At 38.6% G+C, this 27,942-nt stretch overlaps 1 protein-coding gene across 1 annotated transcript in view; it reads right to left on the reverse strand.

The window, feature by feature from the left end:
- Positions 1-1,120: 1,120 nt before the first annotated feature.
- Positions 1,121-27,942, reverse strand: part of GOLIM4 (golgi integral membrane protein 4) — a 34,536-nt gene continuing 7,714 nt past the window's right edge. Inside the window, exons 2-16 of the mRNA XM_009333563.1 lie at positions 20,264-20,338; positions 18,988-19,037; positions 18,191-18,244; positions 17,522-17,672; positions 16,114-16,196; positions 15,442-15,525; positions 12,329-12,496; positions 11,156-11,488; positions 9,646-9,884; positions 8,332-8,411; positions 7,723-7,835; positions 6,359-6,526; positions 5,530-5,598; positions 3,406-3,486; positions 1,121-3,044 (exon numbers count right to left, since the gene is read on the reverse strand). Of these exons, the coding sequence (XP_009331838.1) occupies positions 2,883-3,044; positions 3,406-3,486; positions 5,530-5,598; positions 6,359-6,526; positions 7,723-7,835; positions 8,332-8,411; positions 9,646-9,884; positions 11,156-11,488; positions 12,329-12,496; positions 15,442-15,525; positions 16,114-16,196; positions 17,522-17,672; positions 18,191-18,244; positions 18,988-19,037; positions 20,264-20,338 (1,910 nt within the window). The 3' untranslated portion in view covers positions 1,121-2,882. The remainder of the gene's footprint in view (positions 3,045-3,405; positions 3,487-5,529; positions 5,599-6,358; positions 6,527-7,722; positions 7,836-8,331; positions 8,412-9,645; positions 9,885-11,155; positions 11,489-12,328; positions 12,497-15,441; positions 15,526-16,113; positions 16,197-17,521; positions 17,673-18,190; positions 18,245-18,987; positions 19,038-20,263; positions 20,339-27,942) is intronic.

Below are 27,942 nucleotides of genomic sequence, written 5' to 3' on the forward strand. Positions count from 1 at the left end.
CTGAAGTCTGACTCGGAAAGTTGATCTTCAGTCAAGTAACTCTTCTCTGAAGTGAATAGGCCCTTGATTAAGGACAGAACAGGCTTTCACTAAGACTTTCTTGGCCTATTCACATTAGATGTGAACTTGTTATGCTTGCTGAAGTAAATATTGCATCTGCTGTGAATACTGGCTCGTACAATGCACAATAGGAGCCCTTATTCTGCAGCTTCTTATTCTGGGCAGTTTTGTTGTCTCTCTGGACTCTTGCTGGAGCCACAAGTTATCCAAGTGAAGCTTCCCCAGCCTGACAGTAAACAAAAAGATATCGTCAAAGCTGCTTAATAAACATGCTCTATGCCCAGGGGCATTGGGAACGGCATGGTCCACAAGCCAGCAGAACATGCGAGCACCTGCTTAATTTCATCTGTAGCCAGCAAATTGCTTAAGCAAGCGGAGAGAAGAAAGCAGCAGCGTATTTTCATGCAAAGATGCTCTGCTGGTAGATAGTTTGTACCTGCAGATGACTTTGGAAGTGGCTTTTTCCGCACTGTAAGTGTGGCAGAAGACAGTCTGTGTTCTCCACAGGCAATGCTGGAGTCATTAACATAAATGCTTGAAGTGTATGGCTCGTTATAAGTGCGAGAGAGACTGAAAAGACAGAGCCCTTTGTATTCCGATACGCACCTGTACCTTCAGAGCTAGTCTTCTCCTGCTGCCAGGGAGGAAGGGCTCTCCTCCTAGCTTGAGTGGGCCCAACATAGGCAGCACGGATGGCTTCCTGCACCATGGGGTGGGCAGAAGAGAGGACAACTGGTCCTGTTTGTGGGAGAAGCTTGTGTGGAAAAGGGCTCAGGTTCTCCCTCCCTCCTCCTCTTTCACAGACCCATGTTTGATACAGAAGGCTAAGATGTTTTATTGCTCCAGCTGGAAAAGGACCTCAGTTGCAATGATGATTTAGAGAGTGCTAAAACTGCCAGTATTGCTAATGTTGGTCCTAACCCTGCTCCCCTTCACTGAAAATGCCGTCGTGGCTCCTAGCTCCCCCCTTTTCTCTGCCAGTCTCTGCTGTGCTCTATTAAAACAGAGTATGAATGCCTCATTAGGAAAACTAAAACAAATCATCACACGTGCGAAAGATCAGTAACTATATTCTAGTTTATTGACTGCAGTCAAGTTTTATTATGCCTCAAATAATTAAATACTGCAACCGTGACATTAAAAATACAGGCCAATTTACCAAAATAATTGTATTCTGAAGATTATGTACATATCATACATTTTACAGTATCATGTAAACTTTTTTTATACATAAGGTAAATCTGATTTATGGTAACTAGAAAACCCAAAATACTTGCTGACAAAAATATTCCTATGAAACATAAGCACTGTGTCTGGGACATTTAGGAAAATTGCAAAGAATGGAAGCCAACTATAAAACAAAATATAATTGAGTTAGTAGAAAAATGAGTTAAATTACATTCGTATAAAAAGTTAAACTAAAAACATTGCTATGCATCATTATTAAAAAAAGGGAAAAAACCCCAAACCCTCTCCTTTTATATATTAACACACACTTTCATGGGGAGCTACTGTGCGCCTCATTTCCAGCAATGGGGCATAGCCTAGGAAATCCAGATTCCCATTCTCCTTTTAACATATATTAAATAAGCAGGGTCTGTACCAATACAAATATTGTATATATTCATGCACTGTGATTATGTTCATAGTACCCTTCCAAGGCATGGTTTTTTGTGTCGTTTCCCACACCCCCCTTACATTTCGGCATGCAGTGCTAGAGATGTTCACTGTTAAAAAAAACAACAACAACTTCTGTGGGATTTGTCTCTAGTCTGGTTTTCACACTAGGGGACACACAAATCCTTCCAGCATAGACTTAAAAATAAATAAGTAAAAGAAGGTAAAGGCCTTAGTTCAACATCTTGCACCAATCACGTCAACTCAGTTAACATGCCTTAACCCTCTCCACAGTCTCCAGAAAGCAGTGTAATTATACTTCTCCGGTCAAATAGTTTATATATAAACTAGGACAACAAAATTTTTCCTTCTGTAAATCTCCATTCGTGTGACAGCTGTAGTGTTTTGATTTGGCATAATGGATCTTCAAGTCTAAATTGGTTTCTAGCTCACATCTCCTCTCAGCATACCACCATTTGCATTATCTGCTATGTAGTGCATGTAATTGAAGTACCTAGGTATGCTCATTAAAATAAATGCATAATTTAACTCTATATAAACAGCTGCCAAAATTGGCAGCTGTTAACCTGGCTGTATTTTGAAGGCTTGCAAAATTTGCATATTTTATAACTGTTCCGTACCTATAAAAGGCCTGGTCCTGCAAATAGCTAGGCATGTGCTTATCTTCAAGAATTTGAAGAATCTCACGAGATTATAATGAATGAAACTACCCGTGGGCCTCTACGAGCACCGCAGATCGTTTCTTGGACAGGCCGTGTGGCCAGCCATTAGTCATAAAAGTTGTGTCGTGGAAGACAATGAGAGTTGGAGCGACTAATGTCGACTGGGTTTAGGCACTAGATATATTCCCTCAGATGTTGAATGTATCTGAAATTAGACCAAGCGTCTCTGTCAGACTTGGACAAGGTGAAAGTGTATTCCAAAATGGCCTTTATAAAACATGCCCACAATTATGAAAAATTAAACCTATATGATGTCTGTTTATGTACGGCTTTAATAGAAAAGAAATGCTAATCTAGAGTATCAAAATACCATATTCATATAAACGTATGAGAGCATCTAATAGAAAAGTAAGAAGTGTAAAACACAAACTTTTTTTGGAAATTAAATATCCTAAAAAAGTTGTTGATTTAAAAAAAAAAAACACAACAGGAATTTGTGTGCTGCAAAAAGAATGAAGACGACTACATCTCCCCTCGTCTACGAGTTTTTGCTGCAACAGCTCTGCCTTCCTCCTCCTCCTCCTCCTCTTCCTCCTCATAATTTTCTTCATGAGCTTCTTTCTGGTTGTTCTCGTCTTGCATTTCTTGCTCTTGATCTGCCCCTCCGTTATTCTTTTCATCTGCCTGATTGGGGAAAAAAACCAAAACAAAACAAAGAAAAAACAGATTCAGTGCAACTGCCAGTTTCCTTATAGCTTATTTTGGGCCAATGATATGAAGTTAAGGAAAAGGAAAAATGACTGTCAGCTGGAGTTGTTAGCGTTGATGGACAGAAACAGGAAAAGCTTTCCAAAGACCTCCAGGCAGCAAGAATGGATGTGGGGGTGGAAGGATGAGTAAAAGGAAGTTGGGACAGCGTGAAATTTTAAGATCTATGATCTAAAGCAAGCTACAACAATTATTATGTAATGTCACTGTGACATGATCACAGCTATGTTAAGTGTTTAATCATGTCACCGAGTTTGTGGGTTTACACAGTACTTACATTTTCGTCATTTTCACCATATGGCTCTTCAGCATTGCGTTCCGGTTCTCGTTTCTTCTCTTCAGTCAAATCTTCCTGGATCTACAAAGCACAGAGATGTTCTGTATATTTTTATTTCCTTTAAAAAAGTAGCCTGTGGCATAAATGTACGTATTTTCACAGCTACACTTTTACAGAATGAAGATTCAAAAGAAAGGGAGGAGAGGGCATGGAGAGGTTAAAGGAGGAAAAAAAAAACCCACCCAACAATCAGGAAACTCACTTCCTCTGACAGCATATTTAACTTTTAACTACAATTTTCACAGACCCTCTCATCATCAGTTAACACATTTAGATTTCCATTCTATCTTTCAACTTTACATATACATTATTTTCTCCTTGTCCTTCATAGTGAGAGTGTCATGACACAGCAAAGAGTCATTACCAACACTTCCACCCCACCGTGGACTCCTAGAACTATTGCAGTTCTGATATGCAATGTAGGTATTTAACAGTAACTTTGTCCACGTTTTCACAGCAGTTGAGTGATCCTTCTGCCAACTGCTCCTGGAAAACCACAAGAGAGCAAGGGGGGATTGGGAGCAAAGAATAATCTTTTCCAACTCTATCCTTGAAGAGAGAGCAGGCCATGCTGAATCTGTTTTCCAGATGTTCAGATCTTGATCTATCACTTCTTTCTTTTATGTCAGCACTTTCCCTCACTTCCATGTCCTTTTATGGTTAGGTGCAAATTTGAAAGAGGCATGCTTGATTTTCTTTGGGAGAATGCTGTTATGCACATCTGCTCCAAATGGTGTCCTGCAAGCTGGTTAAGATGCTTCCGTAAGGCTGTACAGCTCTCCCCGTGGAAAAAAGCTGTGTCACCTGGCTGGGAAGCATTTGCCACTCAGTGCTGCCACCTACCCCTGCCACAAAGAGCAAGGATGAGACTGCTACTTTCGACAGGGCTCCCTCCCTCTAGCAGCTGCTATCACATTCTCCTGACCAGCAGCAGCAACAGCCTGCTCAACAGTATCAGCAGCAGGAGAGCGTATTTAGCAGTTGCTTCCAACAGGAGACAAAGCTGCTTGCGAACAAGTTCTTTGGGGTTAGGTATTGCTGCCAGCAGAAGGGCAGCCATCAAACCTGGATCACTTTGAGGGGTATATGGGAAAGATTTGAACAACAGCAATGTGTAATATTTGAGTCAACCTACTAAAGAAACTATTCCCGATTACAGCATCTTAACTCTTTCTTGATTGCTCATTCAGTCACCGCTCACTCTTTAATACTTCCAGTAAGCACACTGGTCACAGTCCTTTAAGAAACATGTATTAAATTACTTCCTGTAAGCCAAAGAGTAACTGCCGAAGGTCAACTATTCCCAGTTCCTAATGACCTGGTTTGATTTAAGTAACCGTATTTTGAACTGGTGAATTCTAAGTGCAGACCAGCTAATCTAGACAAAGTGGTCCCCATAAGGGAGTAATGAGTAGCTGTTTCTATTGCTATTTGTAAGTCATTATGTATGAAGTAGAAAATAGCAATCGATTAGGTATGTATTGAAGAACTGCAGAGCAGCTTATGCTAGTGCATGCATAATGAGCATGCCATTCAACATATGAAGCAAGAATGCCCTTCCCCTCCTTTTCTCTTCCATTTCAAAGCAACATGCTAACAGCTTCCTGACTATTTGACTCCACAAATAGTAGGGGCTTACATAACTTGGATTGCTTAGGAGGAGCACAGATAAATCAAAGTCAGAGCTAAAGAGTAAGTAACAGGCCAAGGAAGCCGTTTGCCCAGAACAGCAGTGTGTGATCAGAGATGCAAAGTTAACGAGGTTTTCGGTGACCTTCAGAGGGCTTGAGGTTTTCAGGAATTTTTCCTTGCATTGTGAATGGCTTAATCTTTTCAATTATTGCACAATTAATACTGTGTTGCGTGGAACACTAATGGATTGCAGCATATAAGTATGAGTAACATGAAATGTGTCCAGAAGTGGACAGCAGAGTAATGGCAAAGACTTCCTAGGTTTCATAAAGTCAGACAAAGTGATTTGGATTCATTTTGCAGTTATAAAAGATGCCAACGTTGAACGTTAATGGAGATGTGCTTTGCTGCCTGAGTCCACATATGCCTTACCTCCTCCTCTCCTTCTTCCTGGTATTGTTCATCCACATTATCTTCCTGCTGGTCAGGATTTCCTGCCATCTGCAGAAAGATCATATAAGAATTCAGTTCTATGTGCATGCCTATTAACTTTAGAAGACTGAAGATTAAAGCTTCTTGTTCTGGAACTAAAACTTTATGTAAAGCTAAAGTAACAATAATAGCATAAGAAGTTACAGTGCGTTCATTAGCATTAATGATAGCCCGGCTATATGATTTAGAACTGCCCTAAATTAAAAAATAGACAGCAGAATGATTGTAATAAAAATCACTTCACAGAATAAAGCAAGACTTTCCATACTAAGCAGGAAGACAATGAAATATTCACACCATTAAAGACCAATGCCATAAAAATACAGATAATCTCTGCCTAGAGGAGTTTACAGTTTAAACACAGTTGAAATGCACAGCATTCACTGGAACGGCCATAGAAGAAAAGTGACACCTCTGCTTACAGTTGACTGAGTGTTGATGGCATGGAAGCAACATAGAAGGAATTTGTGGAAAGACATGAAGATTGTATGAACATGAAGATTGTTCTTGCAGGGGCTTACGTGAAGGTAAATACAGGGGCCCTGAACTATGAGGCTACAGAACCTCACTGAGTGGCACCAGTGATGAAAAACACACCAGTGTATCACCAGGAGTAATTCCACACTTCTACCCACACGTCATATACAGTTTAAAAGAGATCTTTAAAAAAAAAAAAAAAAAAAAAATTCCAAGTTCAGCGTTCCCTTGCCAAGCTGTGCTACACTGCCCTTAAATAGGACCTACAGATACTTCCTTTCCCTTTACTGACCACTAGGTGCTCTTCCATTCCTGGATGTCCTTGTTTCTGACTTGTTTGCTTGCGCTTTTCATTTTCATCTGGTAGATTTTCTTCTCTCTCTTGCTCAGCTTCCTCAAATTCATCTTCTCCCTGATTGTTGGGGTCATCAGCAGGATTCACATCTTCCATGGCTGCCTTCTGTAATTTTTAGAAGTGAATGTTAAATACGTATTTTTTATCTCACAGTCAAATTCCATTTCACTTGAAAGATACCCCAATGTGAGCTATGTTAGAGCCAACTCCATACCCACTGAAACCAGCTCGAATCTCTCTACAGGCAACAGGGGTCACTAGATCAAACCCTAGCCAATACAGAAGTGTCAGTTCCTGGAAGAAAAAGTACTTCAGCACTGAACACAGACAGAACTGCAGTATCTGTCTGCTAAAAACCACATTGAAGCTGATGACTTATTTCACATAAACTGTTGAACTCCTTTTGTTTACTGACTGACAACTGACAATGCCTGATAAGACCGGGTGAAAAAAGGTAAGAGTTTAAATGCTCACGGCTCAAAAGAGCTGATGTGATCTTTCAGTACCAGCCTGTCCTGCAATATTGACCTTTTGTTTTATTATGTTTATAATAAAACAAAACGACACTCACTTTTCATCATACTTTGCCGTTCACAAAACGAGCATTTTCTTTCTGCTTATCATTCAGTAAAAACACTACCGATATCTTTATAGCTGACAAGTTAAAGATCCTTTAGATATTTACTATACAACTTAATTTGCTGAGGGGGAGGGGAGTAACGATGATACGCTTGACATTCCACAACACCAAGTTAAGATGGAACTTGGGGGAAGGCACAGGACTGAATCTCCTGCATCCAGATCTCTGTGCAATTGATATCGCAGCTGTGTTCAGTGCTGAGGTATGTTCTCTTTCAAGATCTCACACTTCTGTACTGACTCCAGCTGGTTTCCGTGGCTATTGAGTTGACTCTTACCCTCTTAACTAATGATGGTATTTTTCATACTATCACCACTCTTTGACTGATCACCCAATGAGTTACTCCTGTTTTTTTTTTTTTTAATCCAAGTTTACGTGTTCAAGTCCCAGCTAAGTCCAAATCCTTTTTTCCACCTAAAGCACAGATCAAAGGAACGTAGAAAAGCAGCTTGCTTCCAATAAGGAAACTTTTTTTGATTTCTTCCCAAATCAGTAGGGACAACTTTAAATAGCTCATAGATGTAGTTTTAAACTGTCAAACTTGTCTTCCTAGCAGACCTTTGGTTCATCTTATTTCTGTAATGCGCAATTATGTTAGATGAGATTCTGGGTTTTCACTTCAGTAACGACTGCAATCCATAGCATCTTAATTCATACTCACTGATTCATCAGCCTGCTGGTTTTCTACTTGATGTTCTGGTTCTTGCTGTTCATTTGCATTATTTTGATCATCACCTTCACCGTCATCCTGGTGCTGGTTGTCACGTTCATAAGCTGACAAATTTTTTGATATTATTATTATTATATTACAGCAGTTTCTGGTTAGCCCTTTTAAGAAAAAGAGTCTCATATATACTAGCTTCCACACATGCTTTTAGCAGTAGGCAGCCTTTACCTAAAGAGCTTACCTAAACAGACAATGCTAACAGAATTGTTTTACTGCTAGTAGGAAACCAATACTGAAAGATTATATAATGTGAAGAGATCAAACAAAATCACAGGCAAAGCCAGGAATGTAACCAAGATCCACAAAGCCCTATCCTAGTAGCTCAATCAAAAGGACACTTTTCCTTTCAGGAATGTTGATATGATCTTTAGTAATACCTGCATTTCATTCAGTCAGATCAACCAGTGTTATTTGAGCTTCTGGTTTTAAATTGCAAGTCTGTTTCACTTGAATCCAAACTGGATATGAAATGAATATTAAATCTCGCATGAAAGGCAGTACACAGGGAACCTGTGAACACGCTAGGGACAAATTTTATCTTACCTCCTTCCTCTTCCTGAATACCTTGCTCTTCTTCCCCTTGTACAATATCATGGTCCATGTTATCATAATGAGCCTGTTGGCTGAGAAAATTAAATGCAAATACATCATTTCCGTTTCAAAAAAGTGTGTTTTTGCTTTAATAAACAAACCATCCTATTGCATCTCTGCCTCTCCCAGCTCCTGCCAGAATGGGTTCCAGTTTAGCTTTCTATTACCTAATATTTTCTCACATCATCTTTCCTGAAAGAAGATATACTTTATAGAACAAAGACTTTTTTGTCCTACTATACTAACTTCTGTGCTTGCATTTCTCCATGTATTAATGGGCTCTACCTTGTATTTGCAAAACTCCTAAACTAGTATATTCCATAATCAAAGCACAAATACTATGAACTGGAAGCAAAGAACCCCTCAGATAAAGGGTCTTAAAGACAGACTACATGGATCAATTATTTTGTTGACTAAGCGGTTTAGCATTCATCTTGAAAGGGCTTTACTTGTCTGGTAGGTCTTGCAGGACTGAGTATTTTGACTATCAATTTATGAAAGGCTTTCTCATACCAAAATCCTTTTAGAACACGGGTCAAGTTAATAATTAATATTTCAGTGTTTCAGCAAAGAAAATTCAATGGGCTTAAGATTCCAAAAGACAAAAAATTGTCACTAACAATTTTTAACTAAGCAGAAGCATAAGGAAATATGACAGGGAGGATGAAAGGCATGTAGAGGCTACAATATCATGAACATAACTGCATTCACAACAACTTTATGACACTAACAGGGTGTTGGTTTCTCCCGAAATCATGCTTTTGTCTCTACAATGCAAATAATACTAGTCGCTCTTGTCCAGAAAGTTCTCATGGAATTACTTAAAAACATCATCTCATATTTAAGAGGAACTTTAGCTTAGGTACCTTAATGCATATCTGATACTGGAGCTCCTCAGTCCTACAAGATCATAATTGCTGCTTAGCAGAAAATAATTACTAATTTAAAGCAAGCTTTAAGACAAGGGGCATTGTATGCCAGAAGCCCCTATCCTCCTCTAAGGATGTGCATGGCAACGTGCACTCATTACTCCAGACTTCAGAGGCTTCCATAGTAAAAGGAAAAAAAAAAAAAAAGGGAAGGAGAACACACCCTTAAAATAGCAATCAGATTTATCCTTGGAAAGAAGGAGATGAGGCTCACTGAATTTAGTTTCTGGGCAGTCTAGGTTTATACCATTAAACCACCTTCTTTTCAAAGGTGGTATGGTGGAAGCCATAAAACCCAGAGCACAGATCACAACAAACTCCTGTAAAAGAATTTAACCTTAGCCGTTTTTTATAGAGTTTTTCTCCTTGTTCTGCCTGTTTCTGCAGCTGAAGCTCTTTTTCTTGAAGTTGTTGCTGTCGTAATAGCTGTCCTCGCAGTCTTTGCTGGTGTAGTGATTCCTGATGTTGTCGTAGCTGATAGGCTTCCTCTGCTCTTTGGGCTGCAAGATGTTGCTGCTCTAGTTGTTGTTCATAAACTGGTTTATGTCTTTTTGTTACAGCTTTTGTTGGTGTTATCTGTCAAAGAAACGTGTTAGTCATAGATTAATCATAATTTCAATGATCAGAAACAAGCATGCAGAAACCTGTGACAAGAGGGAAAATTATGCAGATGCTACATGCAATAGGCAGAATTACAGCAAAGTTATTTTAAGTTTTCTTGTCTCTGCTGAAAGTTTAATTATTTTTTTGAACACAGACTGGAAGTGTTGGAGTGTCTGTGGAGGACACGGGGAAGGAAGAGAAGATAATGGGCCGGGGGAAGCCATGCTTTTCTTACACATCAATAATAATAATAAAAACCCCCAACATATTACCAGTAAAAGCAAGTTTTGATGGCTGACAATTAAGGCAGTAAATATGCTTCCATTGATTTAACTGGTAATTTCAGTAGGGGCTGCTTTGAGCCTTAAATGAGACACTGCACATTTTTTACAGCCAACAGTAACTTAAACTAACTCCAGTTTCACAGCTTAACCTATTGCTGTTGTTTTAATCCACTGTACCTCTTCAACAATGGCTTCTCATCACACTGAAGCTATAGAATTAATCTGCTAGGAGAGTAAGTGTTTACAGAGCCTAAGGTGAGATCAGTAAAATATATTTTCCACTGGAGAACCAATCTAGAATGTAAATCCAGGATTTGCTGGTTTTATTTAGAGCTGCATAGAGCAAGACTTGCCATTGCTGCACACTGATTTCCCCTGGCTCTTTTAGTCATGTTCATCTTGCAGTTAAAATTTCCTGTCAAACGACAGCGAACATTTAGATGGAAACATGTTTACAGAAACTAGGTATATCTGACAAGGAAACACATTGCAGTTTGCTGAGATGCATCAAATTAGTACGGCAGGACAGCTCTCCATCAAAGTGCTGAAGATAAATCTCATTCTCATCAGCTGCCTTCTTCCCATCAGGCCTCAAATTTTAAGTAGGAGATGAGATTCAACCTAACTGCTCTTTTTTTGCACCTGTTGCTTTTTATCAGCAGAATTAATGTTCGTTAAGCTGCATTTCACAAGCGCTGCATTTCACAAGCACTGCAGTATGTGTGTGCTGAAGTTGAGCCTGAATCCTATGCATCCAAGTGCTTTGAATCCCAAATTTTCTATAAATATAACAATTTTATCTAAAAAACAGTGAGTGCTCCGAATCCCAAGCTTTCTATAAATATGACACTGATTTTACCTAGAAACAGGTGAGTGCAATACAGGGCCAGCAATGACAAGAGATGCCTCCATTTAAACAGCAAATCTAATCAATTAGTAGAAAAGAAGAGAGCTCCGTACCTCTGAATGAAGATGATCGCCCAACATATTGGTTTCTTCTTCTTTCTGTTCCTGTTTTTTCCACTCGTGCTCTTCTGGTACTTGATCCTGTTCCTCCTCTAAGCGCTCAGGCTGACCTGCCTGCTCCATTTCTTCCTCTTCAAGTTCTTTTTTGCGTTCCTCTTCAACTTGATCAACACGTTGCTCATCATCCTCTCCAGCTTCTTGTTGCTCCTGAATATTTAGTTCTTTGGCATGCTGGCCCTCATTAGTCCTTCTTTGCACATGAAAATGCTCAGCTCTGTCTTCTTTTTCCTGGGTATTTATTTCTTCTCTCTCTTTTGGCTTCTCATTCTGCAAAACATACACAAGATTATGTGTGCACAAGATATTATGGATTTCATATTTTCAAGAGAGCCAAGGACCAGATATGGATAAAGGTCCATATAAAGGTTGCCTTTATTCCAACCTGCAGTAGTGAAGCTGTTGTCAGGAGAGCCAAATGCCTGCTTTGGAACAAGCTACCCCTCCTGCCAAATGGTATCAATACCTGCTTCTTGGCTCTGCACAGCTACGCAAGGTGTACAATTGCATCATGAAGTAGGTTAAGCCTCGTTTTATCTGAAGTAGAACAAAAAACTATTACAATTCTGTATCTACAAAGGAAGCTTTGTATTTGTATTTCCGGTAGGTTCTGCTGGCCAAGAACACTTGTAAAACAAAACCACAACTGATATTGTAACTTCTAGACTTTACCCACAGCTTTGCTTTTTTTCTTTTTGAACATCAGATAGTGTGCCAATTTTAAATATACTGAGTTTAAGTGTGCCACTGAAACTTTATAAAACATGCGAAAAGACAATTTCTTCAGAACTTCTTAAAGCTTTTCTGTAACACAAGATATCTAAAATTTTAGAGACCACTTACTATTCAAAAAGTTAAGATTTTTAGCAACTTCTTAAAACAGCTTACATAAACCAGTTTTAAGTGCATTTACAGTCATGTGAGAAAGGTCATCATGAATACATTTTTCTACTACTCAGTAAGATTAAACTGCTGCTTACTACTTTACTCAAGAACTGACAAATGCATACAACTAAACATACGCTTCTATTGGAAGTTAAGCACATAGCTAGTATGTTGCTGAGTAAGAACCATTTCCTACAGCGTCTGTAGCCAGTCAGTACTTTATACCTCCTTATGCTCTTCAGCCACAGCTTCATGGTGTATCGGGAGGTCACTGTGGGGAGACGGTGCTCGCACCTCCAGTTGCTCATTTGGTTGTTCTACCTTCTCAGGCTGTCGGAAACTTGGCATTCTGTTGAGTGTGTCCTTCAACTGTTTGTATTCCTCCACCTGGGACTAAAGTCAACACATTAATTACAGTGTGTCCAAATCAATTTCTTAATAAAATGTAGTCACCTCAGAGTGAACTTGCTGGCAAGACGTATGGTAAAAAGACTCAATATTCACATCAGAGCAAATACCAGGGAGGAGAAGGGATGGGAGCTTTTAAAATTGGTTGTTTCTACGCACTAGATAGCATTGATTCATCACAATCTTTTCAGCCAAAGTGCACATGCATACAAAGTATATAAGAAAAAACTCTGTGGGACAAAGACAAAGATTTGTTTTATTCATGCCAAGCAGGAGAATTGTCAAAAGGGGATGATGCAGTTTTCTTGGCAGACTAAAGCGAGGGAATCAAGAGCACCACAACTTCTCCTTTACTGGTAGAAAGAAGTGCAGTTCTTTCAGAAACAGTAGCTTTAAAGTATATACATATATATATGTCATGAAAATGCCAAATCCTGAACATTTAGACAGGTGTTACACAAGACAACAGCCAACATACAGAACTGAGACAAAGAAAGTCATAGTACACCTTCGGTGAAGAGCAAGAAAAAAAAAGAGGAAAAAAAGAGGCAATACAAATTTCTAAAGTCTTCCTGAAATGCAACAATAAAACGTTGTAATTTGATTTGCTGTTTAACTTCGTACAAGATCAGGACACTCTCAAAAAGCTTTAAAGTCCAGTATGACAATCCAGACTGGTTGGTACACCAGACGTATAAGAAAGGCTATCTCAAAAGACTATCTTTTTTGAGATGGACAGGATTTATAAAAGCTGACCAGCTGCATATACAAAAGGTGGTGCCCCACGAGAGGGTTTCTCTGTTGCTCCAGTGGAGGTGGTGGGTGTGTTTACTACCCGTTTTGAAGTCAGAGGTGCATTTCATAATCCTTTTGAAAATTCAGGTTAAAAACTGCCTACAGTTTACACTCGGTGACTGTGTGTGTCATTTTGTGTGTTATGTGGTATCATAGCAATCAATAGTACAGCAGACAGGCATGATGCATTGATGTACAATGCATAATACTCATATAAAACAATATCCACAGTGCTACAGATTGACATGATGCAATGCATAACAGCTCCGAAGCTAGACGCACCTCGAAGCATCTTCAAAAGACTATGGCATCCATTAAAACAGACGGGCCTAAAAGCAAAGCAGAAGGCACAGTAATTACTCTTGTCATTCCAGAGGGATACTTCTGCTTCCTGATTAACTGCTGGAGAGTTCAATAAGAAATTTTAGAGGAAAAAATATTATTTACTTAAGACTAATGTGCGGGTCTCTTCCCCCCCCCCCCCCCCCCCCTCACCCTGCTTTCCCCCCCCCCACTGACCATGCAGAGAGACTAATACACTAGGATATTTAAACAGCACACGTCCAGATCAGAATTCAAGTACCCTGTTCCGCTGCACAAGTTGCTAAGCTGAACATTGTGATTCAAGGCCATAGCCTAAAAGGTATTAATACTGACAGAAAGACAGGGTTTATAAAAATATATAATGAATCTGTCTGGCTGTTTGAGCTATGGAAAAGTACAAAGATTACAGTGCCTTAAAGATTCAGGTCACAAATTCGTTAGTGCAGCACTGACTACTGATATTTAATGTCTAGAATGCACTTAGAAATAGAGGGGTCATTTATCAAGCTGTGTTTCTAAGCAATAATCCCTTGTGAACTTTCTGTAGTTGGTTTGCAGGAGAAACTATGCAACTGTGCTAAATACCTTCTGTTCTGAAAGAATGTGCAAGACCCTTCTGTTGAAGGAAAGGTTCTCCATATGATAAATGCCACATTCTGATTGCAGATAGAAAGGCTTTGTGTGACACAGGTTTTCTAGTTAAAGAACTGAATCAAAGCCAGGAGAAGTATATGGAGCTTCCCTTTGGATTTGGTGAACCTTAAATCAGACCCTGCATCTGCCCTTGTGGAATTTCAGATCTTAGCAAATACATGCCAAGCAGCTAACATGGCCAGTGGGAGAAGAACTTAAAATTAGCCGCTGGCATATTTTAGTACTGGAAATTAAAATTCTCCATATATTTAGCGAAGGACATTTATTATGTCCTTCCATTATACATTCCATATATACGAAGGACTTTCCTGGTCTTTCCCTGTTTTTTGAATATCTACACATATTGACATGCACAACAAACAGAACTGGGGAAAAAAAAGATCCAATGCTTTTAATGTTGCTAATGATTTTATGGACCGTGAAAATACTTAAATGAAGAAAATTAGTAAGGAATAAAAAAAACTTCACACTGCCTCATTGCCTTTCCCTCTGATCTTTCACCAATAGTCTTCCTCTGCTTCAACATTACTCCTACTTTCAGATTCCCTGTGGCCTACACAGCTTGTACTGGCACAGCTGACTGAATTTCCAATAGTCTAGCAAAGTTTGCACTTCACAGATAGTTCACTTGAAAATTACGTTTAAGAAAGGTAATGCAGCTGCTTCTATTTAACTAATTTGAGTCCCACCTGGAGTTTACATTCCTCTACCTCTGTTGGACTGATGTATATAGCCTTATAAACCTTCCAGTCATACACAAAAAGGGATTTTATAGTATAACCAGTATCCAGGTCTTTATAATGATACATGTGAATGTCAGAGTGTGGGATGTTAAACTAATAGAAGTTCTATCAGAGAAGACAGAGAAAGAAAGGTATTCGACAGCTCTCATGGAAGCAGAGATACACTTCTTATCAGTAACACATGCACTCTTGGGCCTATAATACAGCTTTTTATTTTCCAACAGCCCTATGATTTGTTGCAGCTTCTTCTTAAAAGCAACCCTTTAACTCATGCATTTCCCTGCAGTGTGCAGCATGGTACTAACTGCAAATTCCCCATGCGAAAGGCTACATGCATAACGTTACAGTCAGCTGAACTAAGAGAAACAAGTTTTAGGAAGGTTAGAGCTAGCAGAAGCTGCTTTCCTTTCTGACCTGTGCAGCAGCTAGTGCACTCTTGTGGTCTTCCAATGTCACTACAAGCTGGTTGTGTTGGGAGAGTAAGTTCTTATGCTGTTGCTACACAAAAAGAAGAACATTACACGTTTCACATAAAGTTCATTCTAAAGGTAAATTAGGTACCCTGGGGGATTTTGAACTAGGAAGATAATTCAATTTATTTCAAAAAGAAAATCCTGATTTGGAATGACAGCATTTATTTATTTAACATGGAATGCATATTAAACACACAGAGAAAGCGAGCTTGCCAGGAAAAAAAATTTTGGAGGCCAGAATTTGTGTAACTAAGATAAAGTTAAAAGTTGGAGTAGATGTTGATGAATGTTTAAAAAAAAATAGAGCTGCAAAACGTTCATTTCAGCAAACTTAGTTTGCCAAAACACAATTCTTAACTTGCAAAGTCAAATTTCCAATTCCAATTTCTATACTAAATACTTCTCTTCCAATTCTTTTGTTTTTTTCAAATGAGCATGTACCTAAAGTGTAGGTGGCAAAAGACAAGAAATCTAGTTCAGCCATATTCCTCTCCTTTTTGCCACCTAACAGAAACTACGAGTTTCAGCACAGCCTATTTCCGGTTTGTTAAAGCTTGGGAAAATTTTTCTTTTTCCTAATGGTCTTGAAAGTTCTCCCCAAAGCAAAGCCTACCTTGACATCTTGTAGCTGGGTGTGAATGTCTTGGTGAGCTTTTCTCAACTGTCTGTTCTCCTCCCGTAAGTTATACAGGGATTCTGTTTAAAAGAAATGACATACAGAATTTAAACCTGGTCAGATTTATAATACTAGATTAAGCACAAACTACATCAAATCCCACACAATTGCTATAGTAAAAATGGATTAGAGTAATTGTATGGCTTCTTTATGTTACATGTCTCCCCAGCCCTATAAAAAGCCTCACATTTTCAAGCAGAAAATTGTAAAATTTGGTTAAATTTTATATTAGTGCACCCAGTCTGCAACTGGAATTATGCATCACTGTTCATGCTGGGGACTGCAGACGGTAAAATTCATTATGGTAATCTGAATCTTTAAAATGCAGAGAGGAAGCCACCCTCCTCTTTCTTCCCCCACATTGCATCTGGTGGGTAAGAATTTTATTTCATAGGACTAAGCTATTCTTTTGGTAAAGATGCCCAGATGGCCAGCATACTTAAAAAGCTTTATGTTCTGGGACCAGGGAAAGGGGCTTCTCTTCCCACTTCTTACATTATGTTGATGTGCAATATTGCAAGCAGACACAGGCAAACTCTTCCCACACTCCAAGCTGCTAGGCTGCAATCCAGCTCAGTCCAAGAGCTAGCTGCATGACTTCACTGGTGTGGTGCCAAGGCAGAACTAATAAACACAGCCTCTGCCTGCAAAATAGTATGCAGACAAAACTGCAGACAGCTCCAAAACTAACTCGTGTTAGTGACACATGGCAGAAAGTGGCTGAAGGCCCTTGATGGGGAGAGCCCCATCCTTTTGTTCTATGCAATTGTGTAATTAGGATTGAAGAGGTCTGCAAATTGCAAAGAATCTCCTTAATAGGAAACTGGATGCCAAGAGTAAAAAAATGAATACTTCATCATCCAAGTATACAGGAGCAACATGTTTCAGAGAAGCTGATACATATAGAGAAAATGAGGTCTAAAATGTATATAAAGTCACTTCATAAAAAGGCACAATTAAATCTCTGATAGAAGTGGCAAACATTCTTAGATGGCCTTTCATTTACAAAAGAGTAAAGAGGCAAATTGATTTTTCCAGGTTTATAGAAGCTTTAGAAATAAAAATGAAAGACTGGATAAACCAGCCACTGACACTTGACGGGCTTTTAAGTGCTGCGTTTCTTACTATTTCTCTAATCTAGATAGAAACATGAAGCACACATATGAATACATTTCAGAAAGAAGCCACAGAGAATCATCAATAAAATGTAACTTATCAGGAGGCATAAGATGCATGAATGACCTGTTAGTGAGAACAGAAACAATGCCTTTCTGTCTCACATCACACAAAACACAATGACAAATACACATTTTAATACGGGCAGCCAGATACAGGTTGCATGTACCCTTCAGCTTAGAGATCTCCTGCTCTTTTTCCTGCTGCAGTTGTAAGTATCGCTCCTTGTGATCACTGAACGTTCTGCTAAACTCTTCTCCTTGTTTTCGGTGATATTCCTCAAGGTCAGCATGCTGTTTCTTTAGTTCTTCATGTTGACTCTGCAAACACCAAGTTGGACACTGGAACAGTTCTGTATCTGCATATCTGGCTAATATTGTCTTTGGCAATTTGTTAAATAAGTCCAGATGAATAGGAAGCATTCATAACAAGAAGTTTATTATTCAAAGCATGCATATTGCAGCTCCTCCCAAACACAAAATGATCACTGTGATGAGTAGTCTCCTGTTCTAGGGCTATGTCACCTCACCCTACAGTGGCACTGTCCCATTGGGAGCTGCTGAACGTGTTTAAGAAATTCCTTACATGCCAAACTATGTAAAGTCTGATAAGTCAGCGTTCCATACAAGTAATTGCGTTTGATAAGATTAAATTACCCACTGGAAAGCCTGACTAGGAAAAACTGCAGTAAAGCATCTTTTAATGGTACTGTTGTAAGCAGAAGGCACCATCGATGTACTAACATTCTGGAGTGAATTACCAGAAGCCAGTGATGACCTATCTCCCTGACATAGCAGAATGCCAGTGTCCTGTGAAACTGAGTATCTCAGCTACCTACCTTCAACATCTGGTGTTGTACACTCAGTGCACTGTATCGGCTATTTGAGTCTTGCTGTAAAACAAAAACACTAGTGTTAAACAGAACAATACTGTCATTCCTCTAACCTCTGTACATGCAGTTATTTAGGAGTCACAAGCCAAGGGACATAACTCCCCAGGAAACAAATTAATATCTCCACTTGCTTTGGAACATAGCAAGCATATATACTTTGCACTTACTGCAGCAACAATGTATTTTAACTTAGGTTACTCAGCTCACAAACAGCTCCCCAGGTTCAACATGAAGTAGCCATAAAAATCCTAATTTACTTGCTTTTTATAAAGAGTTCTCTACAGGTGTCTGGCTCCTTTGCCAGATACAGCTTTCTTTCTGGCACTTGGTATATAAAACAAAGTTTCTTGATGTTTTTATACTTTCCAGTTCAAAGACCATGTGTTAGAAAATTGTCACTGTCCTTTTCCCTGTGGACTAAGCTACAAAAAGATTTCTAGTGTCTTATTATTCCCGCTTCCCCTTAAAAATGGTAACATTGCATTTGAACTACCATAATATAAACAGGAGGATATTTTCTAAATTAATTTTCCGGAAAGATATTAGGATCCCCTATTGCAGCTCAGATAATTAGGAACTGCAGAGCACTTATGCATACAGAGTAGAAATTGAATAAGTGAGTGTTCTTTCAATTAGTATTTTGTGAGACCTCTTTGAACAGTTATAATTGCAAAGCATTTCCTTTTTCTTGCAACTCAAATAGCATCAACTATTAAAAACTTTTACTAGGAATGACGACTTACCCTTCCTTTATTTAGCGTTTCCTGTGCTTCTAGTTTATAAACAAGAAAATCTACAACATAAAAGGGAAAATACTGATAAAAAAACCCCAGGAAGATTAGAATCCGTACTTAAATAACGTAAGTGTTGCATACATAAATTCTCTTAAGAGCTGAATACTTATGCTGTTACAATTTTCCAAAACATCTTCAAAAAAAACCTATGGAGAATTTAACAAAATGCTCAAATTTTGACAAAATATTTTCATTAAAAAGTTTAGTATCTTAGTGTGAGATATAGGGGGTACAAGCTCCAGACTACAGATGGGTAATTAAATCTGCTACATGACCTCTCTCAGTAGAGGCCCAGTAGCATCATTCAAAAGGAAGAGAACATTAATAAATTGTGTATTCTTGTATTAGGATAAAAAATATGTACTTTTAGAAGTGTGAAAATCTAGACTAAGTTTAAATAAACCAAAAATTTCCCCTTTTGTTGCTTGATCCTCTTTTCAGGATTTGAAAATGCCGACTCACCTTTGCATAGCAATGGGACAGCTCTACACTAGATGGCACCAGAAAGCTATCGAGAACTGCACAGTAAGAATAATTTCTTACACGTTCTTAATCTTTGCTAAAGTAGTTGTTTTAATTCAGCAGCTGAGTCCTCAGTTTTAGGAAGAATACAGGCTTTACTCTGAAAATTGTAGTGAATTTAGAACAACAGAAGACTTGGAGAAAACTCACAGGATTGCATTCTGCTGCAGCTTCATAGAGGGCAGATGTGTAAGAAATACAATGTGTGCCAACATTTCCCCCTCACACACCCCTAGAACTTAGTTTTAATCAGGAAAAGGTATGTAAGCATGTGTTTACCCTTAAGCATGTGTAAAAATACTGATTCAGAGTCTAATTTCACATTGATGGAATGCAGGAAAAGATCCCATGTTTTTGGTACAACTTTTAAATTTTCAGCATGCCGGAACAGGATTTACACATGCCCGTACCCCACATATGTCTTAGGTTTATGTACATCGATATACACATATTCTCTGTGTATACTATGCCATGTTGCAGTGATCTGTAAACAGTACTAGAAAGATGATTACTTTTTCAAAAGATTAGATTAAAAAAATAAACTAAAAAGATGTACTAAAAAGACGACCACAGACCTGCCAAGGTGATCCTGCTAACGTGTTATACATTTGTAACTCGTTTAAAATTGAACAAAATACATCTGAAGTTACTTTCTAAAATAATCAAGTTATCTTAAATGTCAAAGTGAAAAGCATGTTTTTACCTTCTTTCGCTTTCTTATGTTCAAGCCTTTCCTTTTGTAATGACTTTTCTAATCTTGACCTGTGCTCATATACAACTGAAAAGAGAAATTTTGTACACAATTCATTTTAAAAGTAATATATACAAAAAACACCACCCACCCTCAGCACATCCAGAGAGCATTGGCACAGAATGTACCAGGAAAATACAAGTGGAATGAGGTCATAGGATAAAGGACTGCTTGTATCATTTGGGACAGTAACTTTTTTTCTTTTTTGCATGCTTTATTGATCCTGAATTCTGGGTTATTTCCATTGCATAAACATAGAATGTGATAACATTCTACATGAAAGCTACCAAATCCTCTTTCCTTCTTAGGTATGCAGGTACACATTTTCCCATTATTTCATTCTCTTCTGCCTTGTTTGTAAAGAGACAAGGAAATGAGACAGGATAACCTTACTGCCAGAGCAAATCCTTGCAGCAAACAAATTGTCACGAGGGAAAAAGAGATGCACAAGAGCAGGACGGCTTAGAAAGGTGCAGTAGTACACTAGACAGGCTGCTTAGGCTAAGACATGGGGAACCTGAGATCCATTCCTAAATTCTTCCAAAAACTTGGACAACTCAGTTTTCTGCGACCTTCTTTTTTGTAAAGCCTGGATAACAGTATCCTTTTATACCACAGCACTGTTGAAGACCCATAGACAGCAGAATGAAATGTTTAGGTATGGTGTCCTGCATTTCTTAGTAAGCATGTGCTGACAGCAAGTATACATATGCTAAAGCACCCTGTACTCGCAATATCCATATAATCTGAGGAGGATTTGGGGGGGGTTGAGTTTTTTTTTTTTCACCCCCCAGTTAAGGAGATAAGGCAGAAAGAACAAAAGAAATCATTTGAAGGGCTAGGATAGCTAAAGTGTAAAGCTAAACTGGATGCTTTCTCTGTAAGGCTAAGGTATCAGAGACTGCTCGTGAGGAAATAATTTCAGTTTGAGAATAAACTTTAATCTTCACTGATTTTAAAATCCATTTATGCATTTTCTTTAATTGAGTCAAAATACCCATATGGTAGTCTAGAGATTAATGAAGATGTGTTCTATGTACAGAACTTCAGCCAAAAACCAACAAGCTGAGGTTTTAGGGGCACCACTCATAGTACAACCTGCAACATCCTCAACAGACCAGGTAACAGTAGTCATGCGATGTTATCGTGGTCCCCTCCAGCAGGGTCACTGACAAAAAAATGCATGTGTTTTTTTGGAAAGACGCTCTGTCATCTTTGCCAAACTCCACAAGCCCTTTGACCTGACACTGCTACCAGAAGAAGCAGTTCTGCTGCTTGTTCTCGTACTGTCCTTCACTCTCACTGCTACGGGTGATGGGACAGCAGGACCTAGCAGTTGAGGACAGGGCATGTAACAATTTCTTCTGGTGGCAATGATGGTTTGTACAGTTTTTAAAGAGAGCAGCAGTAACGACTGGCAGTGACCTGGAATGCTGAGTGGCATGGTGTGGAACAGGCTGCTCCAGGTTTGATCACAGAAGGCAGAAACAACCTTATTTCTAGATTTTTTTTTTTATGGTATGACAACCACTCTTGGCCATATCAGTGGCCCAACAGACCGACCGTGCCATCTCTCAGGACCTGACAAGAGCAGATGCCTAATACAGAATACACACAATGAGTTTACAGTATTTCCTTGGAACTGTCTCCCAGCAATTTATGACTCCCAAAGGCTGTCCAAGGCACCCGCAGGTCCTTTGCGTACACCATTCCAAAATGGATTTTACATTTATGAATTTGTCTAATTGTTTGTTGTATCCATGTTTATTTACGACATCCAATATCCTCTGGCAGAGAGTCCCACCACTTAGCTGCCAGTAAAGCAGGATTTCATTCAGGCTTTTGTTTTGAACATCTAGTTTCAGATGTTCCTCACAAGTGATGGGGCACATCAGTCCCTATTTACCCTTTCCTCACTACTCACTAGGCTGAAGGATCATTATCTGAAATGGCCTACCAAGTTTGCAGCAAAGATACTCATTAATAACTCCTGCAAATGTACAATTATATTTGCTCAAGCTCAGTTTAAACACAAGTACTTTTCACTGTCAAAATTATAATTTGCACTCTTTCAAAGAGTTATTAATTTGTATTAATGGAATGTGTGATTTTTCCTTCAAAACTGGGAAAAAACTAGGAAACTCATTTTCTGAGAAGTAAACCATTGGTCAACATAAGCCTTCAATAGGAAGCATCAAATAAAGATTTGTATCTTGACAGCCACAGAAAACTCCTCTTGCACCTTAAAACGTGTTCTTAATTCCACCAAGGTGCATTCTGCAGGCTCTTTAGCTACTGGCTTATCTACAAGTGTTTACGTTTTGGCTTAGAAGCTGTATTGCTAATCAATCCTTGTCACCTATCTCTACTTTGCTATTTATCTTCTAAAGTCAAGGGCATCAGTCAAGATGAACTAATGTATCAACATCCTCTGCAACAAAACAAGCATGTAATGAATATTCACGGTCACCAGCAAGTAAGCTTCCAGCAAAGGGGAAAAAAAAAAAAAATGGCAGCACTACAGTAACGGTTTTATCTAGGCACCGAAGGCTGTGAATGCCAAATTACATTGCAAAAGGAAGAGTGGCTGTAGCACAGCAAATCAGGAGAGAAATGAAAATCCATAGTGGGTTTCCCCTCCCATGCAGTCAGGGGTAGAAACAGGCTTTTTAGCAAATAGACTAAACCACAAACAGATTCAGAGGTAATATTTTCTGTTTCACCTCTTTGTCTGCAAGTGTACCTTCCTCAGCTCCTCCTTGTGTTTTAACAAATGTGGGGGGGAAACCCTGCACAACAAACCCATAATAAGGGCAGGAAGAAAGGAGAAAGAGAATGCAATAGTCTGGGTTTTAGGGATCGTGGTGCTCTGTACCTTTCACAGCTAATTGCATCTCTGCTGAGCTTTGGCTTTCCTGTCTTCACCCTGCACTTTCAAGCAATGTCTCTACACCCCTCCCCAGGTAGTGCATCCTTACCGCTACCTTCTGTGTACAAACCTTTGAAATACTGGAACAAAGCTGGCAATGTCTAAAATAGCCCTTCAGATGGCCAAAAAGGGCTAAGAAAATCTTCCTCATCCACCTCTCCCCTTCTAGTTCATTTACTGGTTGGTTCAGCAATGTTTTTCTCTCATAAAAGTCCATAATCTGCAACGTAAGGAAGACTTTGATTAAGAAAATAATTATTAAGAAAGCATAGCTTCCATATTTTCTCACTTGCTCTTTTGGGGAGTAGGTTGCAGGTCAGATTTTGTAAGTACATATAGGAGTTTATCTCCCATAAACGTAAATTATTCCCATCAGTCAGGAACTTCCTAGGCAAGAGTCCAAACTACAAGGCCCTTGCTACTACAGCAGGGGATTTCTCCTTCTTCACTACCAGCCTGGCTCTAAGATGTCTGAGCAAAAATCTCAAAGAAATAAATACACTGAAAAACATGTTTTCTATTATAGGTTTCCCAGCCGGCAGGGTGGAACCTATATAAGGAATCTGGCAAATTCCTACTTGTGTGATGCACCAACATGGCACTTCACAAATAATTTTTTCATAGGGTAAGTTCTTAATTTTGTACTGATCTTTCCACAAATAATTGAACTTTGTTTCTATGTTATATTTAATAGAATGGTACAAAAAAGGGGAAAAACATTGTCATCTAATGACTAATATGCACTATTGCAAAGCTGGAATAACTGCAGGTACCAGTTTAATTCTTTAAGTTACCTATATAACGTAACCTACATGAACAAACAAAGAACAACATGAATCCACAGAGAGGTGATCCAGCCCCAAAGAGCAAAGCCCAGAAACAGAACCGGTAACATCACAGCTAGTTAAACCACCTTTCGCCTTCAACAAGGAAATATTTAACAGTTCTTGAATTGATCCCAATTAAATCAAGTCCTTGATTTAAGATTTTTCTCATGCAGAAAGGAAAGTGGAGGAGAAGTGGGGGAGTGCGATGCTCTATAGGTTCTCAGAAGATTACACCACTTTGACCGTTGCTGAACGTTAATTGCAACACGGGAGTCGAGCAATCTGATGAAAGCAAGCTTATTTAACAGTCATGGTTATTTCTCTTATTTTTGCTTTCCACCTCTAAGCAATAAAACTATTATTAAGCAAAATAAGCTATTACTGTATATTTAAAAGAAAGTATTTCCTATTTTACGTTATCAGCAATTTTGCAACTGTGTTACTTTGGTATTTTGGTCTGTCAGAAGCATGATTCAAGACTCTAAAATAGCCCAGCTCCCACTATCTTACATACTGGAAAATAAAGATTACATTGGGATTTAAATATACATGATGCAAGAAATCTTATTAATTTCATTGTCATTGTTTCTTATGCAATTCTGCAATCTTTCTCTGAGCTTATAGTAATACGTTTCATTTAAAACCAGCAGATTTCACTAGTCTTGGCATCATTCAATGTTATTTTCTCCCAGACTGTGGCAGAGTTGAACTGAAACAGCAGTGTGTGGTAAGCCACCCTGGCACTTTTCTAGTAACACTACGAAGGTCTGTAGAACATAGACTCATTATAAAAATACAGTTAATTTCCAATTCTTGTCACTGCAGATAGAACCATTTAAAATGTGAACCCATGCGAACAGCTTTTCTGCTGAGAGTAAAGCATTACCATGAGCCAAGGAAAAATCCCTTCAATACGGGATGTAGGATAGATTTTCTAGTCCAATGACAATAATAAAAGTTTTTATCTCAGAAGAGATTTCTTGACTCATCTGATGCTAACATTTCATGCTGGGAGAACATGTTGTTAATATAGCAAGACCTGCTCCCCAAGCTTCCAGCTCTGTATACGATTAAGTCAGTGAATCTGGCTTCAAACAAGGAGATCCATTATTTCACTACTGATAATATTATCAGAAACAGATTATCAAACTGTGGGTAGCTCCTGGACAAGTATCAGGATTCCCCACCGCAGTACAACCCATACTGGTCACAGTATACACTCCACCTATTTCAAAGATTCTCAGTTGCAAGTTTAGCAATAAACGGATATGCCAGTGACATTGCAAACATCTAAGAAACAATGGAAGTATCTCCACAATAAAGACTAGGAAAATTGTGTTTTAAGTATAGTGTAAGAAAACAACATTACAGAAACCATATATTTACAATATAGCAAACAAAATATTGAAGCTCTTTCATATTTTATGCCCTTGAAGTTTTCTGTTTTGAATTTATACAAAAAGGACAGAAATAGAAGCCAAGATAATGTGGAACTGATTGTGTGTAAAAAACAAGCATTTTTCTGGCTTAATTATGGAACAATTTTGCATACAGGCAGGTATGGACTGCTCTCATTTTGTTCACTGAAAACTACAACTGGCACTGTGTGCAGTGTCACAATTGCATTTACTTTAAAATAAACTCCTACGCTTTTCAATTTACTCACGTGAAGAACAATCAAGTAATAGCTTTGTCAAATTACAGCCAGTCACTACAAAAGAGCAGAATTCCTCCTGGCAAACTAAACCATTCTTTGGCAGTTGCGCTTAAAAATAACCATGGCTTTGACTTAATTCTCTAGTCACTTATGTTGCTCAGAGTATTAATAATTTTAAGAGAGGAGTTTGTATTTAATATCTGGATCTTCATATTCACAGGGTTTGTAGTGTTTGTCATAGACTTACCACTGATTTCAATTGCACAAGGAGAAAGTGGTAACATGTACTACTTTCAAAGATCCTGCACCAAAAATAACCTATCAATTAAAATAAACCTGTTCCTCTAACTCAGTCAGTACTCCAGTAAGAAACCAGAATTGGAGAATGGAACTGGAGCAAATTATGGAGATTTGGGTCTGACTAGCTTGAGTGCAGGCAGCTAGCTGTACACCAGAGCAACATCCCACTGCATCGTGCTCGCAATGCTGTGGTTCTACATGAATGAGATATCCCACTGCTACTAAAACAGCTCCACACCGAGCTGGAGACTGATCAAGTGCCTGCACTTATGTCGAAGTTTAGCCGTAAATCAGGTAAGACCTACCCAAAGATAACAGAGAACTGACTACATGCATTTTTATATAACATTTTCAATCTTGGAACACTGGAATCTTTTCTGGGTAAGTTGGAATATATCTGAAAAACCAAAGAATAGCTTGGGAATTACCTGTATCCTGCTAGTTGATGTGACACTGAGTGTTGGGAATCCATTAAAGCTCACAGCTGACTCCTTAACTTAAGTTGTGAGAATCCTGCTTTTGGCGCTATAAACTCCAACTCAGTCCCTGCTGTCTTGCCCAGGACAAAAATTATCATTGATGCTCTTTATGAAGCTTGCCTTCTATTAAAGGGTTTCCACACACTAACATTGCAGAGCGTGGTAACAGATTAGACAAGGTGTCAGAACTAATCATGAGAGAACTTCAAAAACCTCTCGAATGTGTGGAGAGTTCAGGTAAGCATATCAGAAAATTCACATAGTTACCAAACCTTCAGTTTTGCATCCTCAAAAAGAAAAGAGGAAATCTGGAGCACAACGTGGAGAAGTGTTGCAGATCTTAAAAGTTTTGCTTTGACTGCAGTTCTGGAAATGGGGGAATGCTGGTGAATTTGGCATACTAATGCTGTTCACCCCAGAAACACATGCTTGTATTTCTAAGAAATAGTTGTGGCCTCTATTCAATTAAAAGGATGACATGAAAATTAATTTCTAAATGAGTAAACATCTACATTTAATAGAATCCTTTTATGCCACCCTGCCTCATGTACTCCCTTTCTTAGAAGTCAATAACACCTCTAGGAAACAACAGATTTAAAAACAAATTGCAAGTAAAACGTAATGATAGGTTGGGATATAGGGAGGTATTTACCATGTTGAAGCAGTAAACTGTAATAGCTGCTGCTAAAAATAAAATTTTGAGAAGGGGTATTAAATGCAATTAAATATTTAATCCCTAACAGTTAGGCTTCAGGCATGACTTTTATTAGGAAAGAGATCACATTTTCCATCCCAGAAAAGATTTCCTACGCACTCCACAAAAGATTTCTTCCAACCTTTGGTGCCACCCACAGTTATGACATGCTGGGTCAGATTAGCATCTCATCTTGCATATGCAGTTTTCTATACACCTATCTATGCTAAAGATTTTTTTTTCAATGATGATAAATGCAAATAGTTCAAACAAAACCTGTTTAGTGATTTTAGACTTAAATTCTTAAGGTTAGCAGATTTACTTATCAAAAAATTCCATTCCCTTTTCTTTTTATGATTTTCTCCATTATTCTGCCATTTTTGTCATGACACACCAGACAACAGTTTCCATCTCACATCATCTCTGAATGTCTGGGTCTGCTCAACTCTCAGCTCCAGGAAACAAGGACCTGTTCTTTCTTTCAAAAATTGTTTTAGACTTTTTTCAATTTTATGCAGAAGTCTAGTGATTCTAGCTACATGGTGTTAGGATCTATACAAATACATATATTCAGAGACTAGCACATTGAAGAAAAACAACATAAACTATATATACACACACATGTTGTTTTAGCAGTCTCTCCTAACTGAAACATACATTTGCATTTTCATCATAATGGAATATGGCAAAACCTGATGTAATAGCTACGGTTATCACCTTACAAAACTGCTAAACCTCTTCCTTA

The sequence above is a fragment of the Pygoscelis adeliae genome, unplaced genomic scaffold (assembly GCF_000699105.1).
Source record: "Pygoscelis adeliae isolate BGI_AS28 unplaced genomic scaffold, ASM69910v1 Scaffold220, whole genome shotgun sequence".
NCBI classification, from domain to species: Eukaryota; Metazoa; Chordata; class Aves; order Sphenisciformes; family Spheniscidae; genus Pygoscelis; species Pygoscelis adeliae.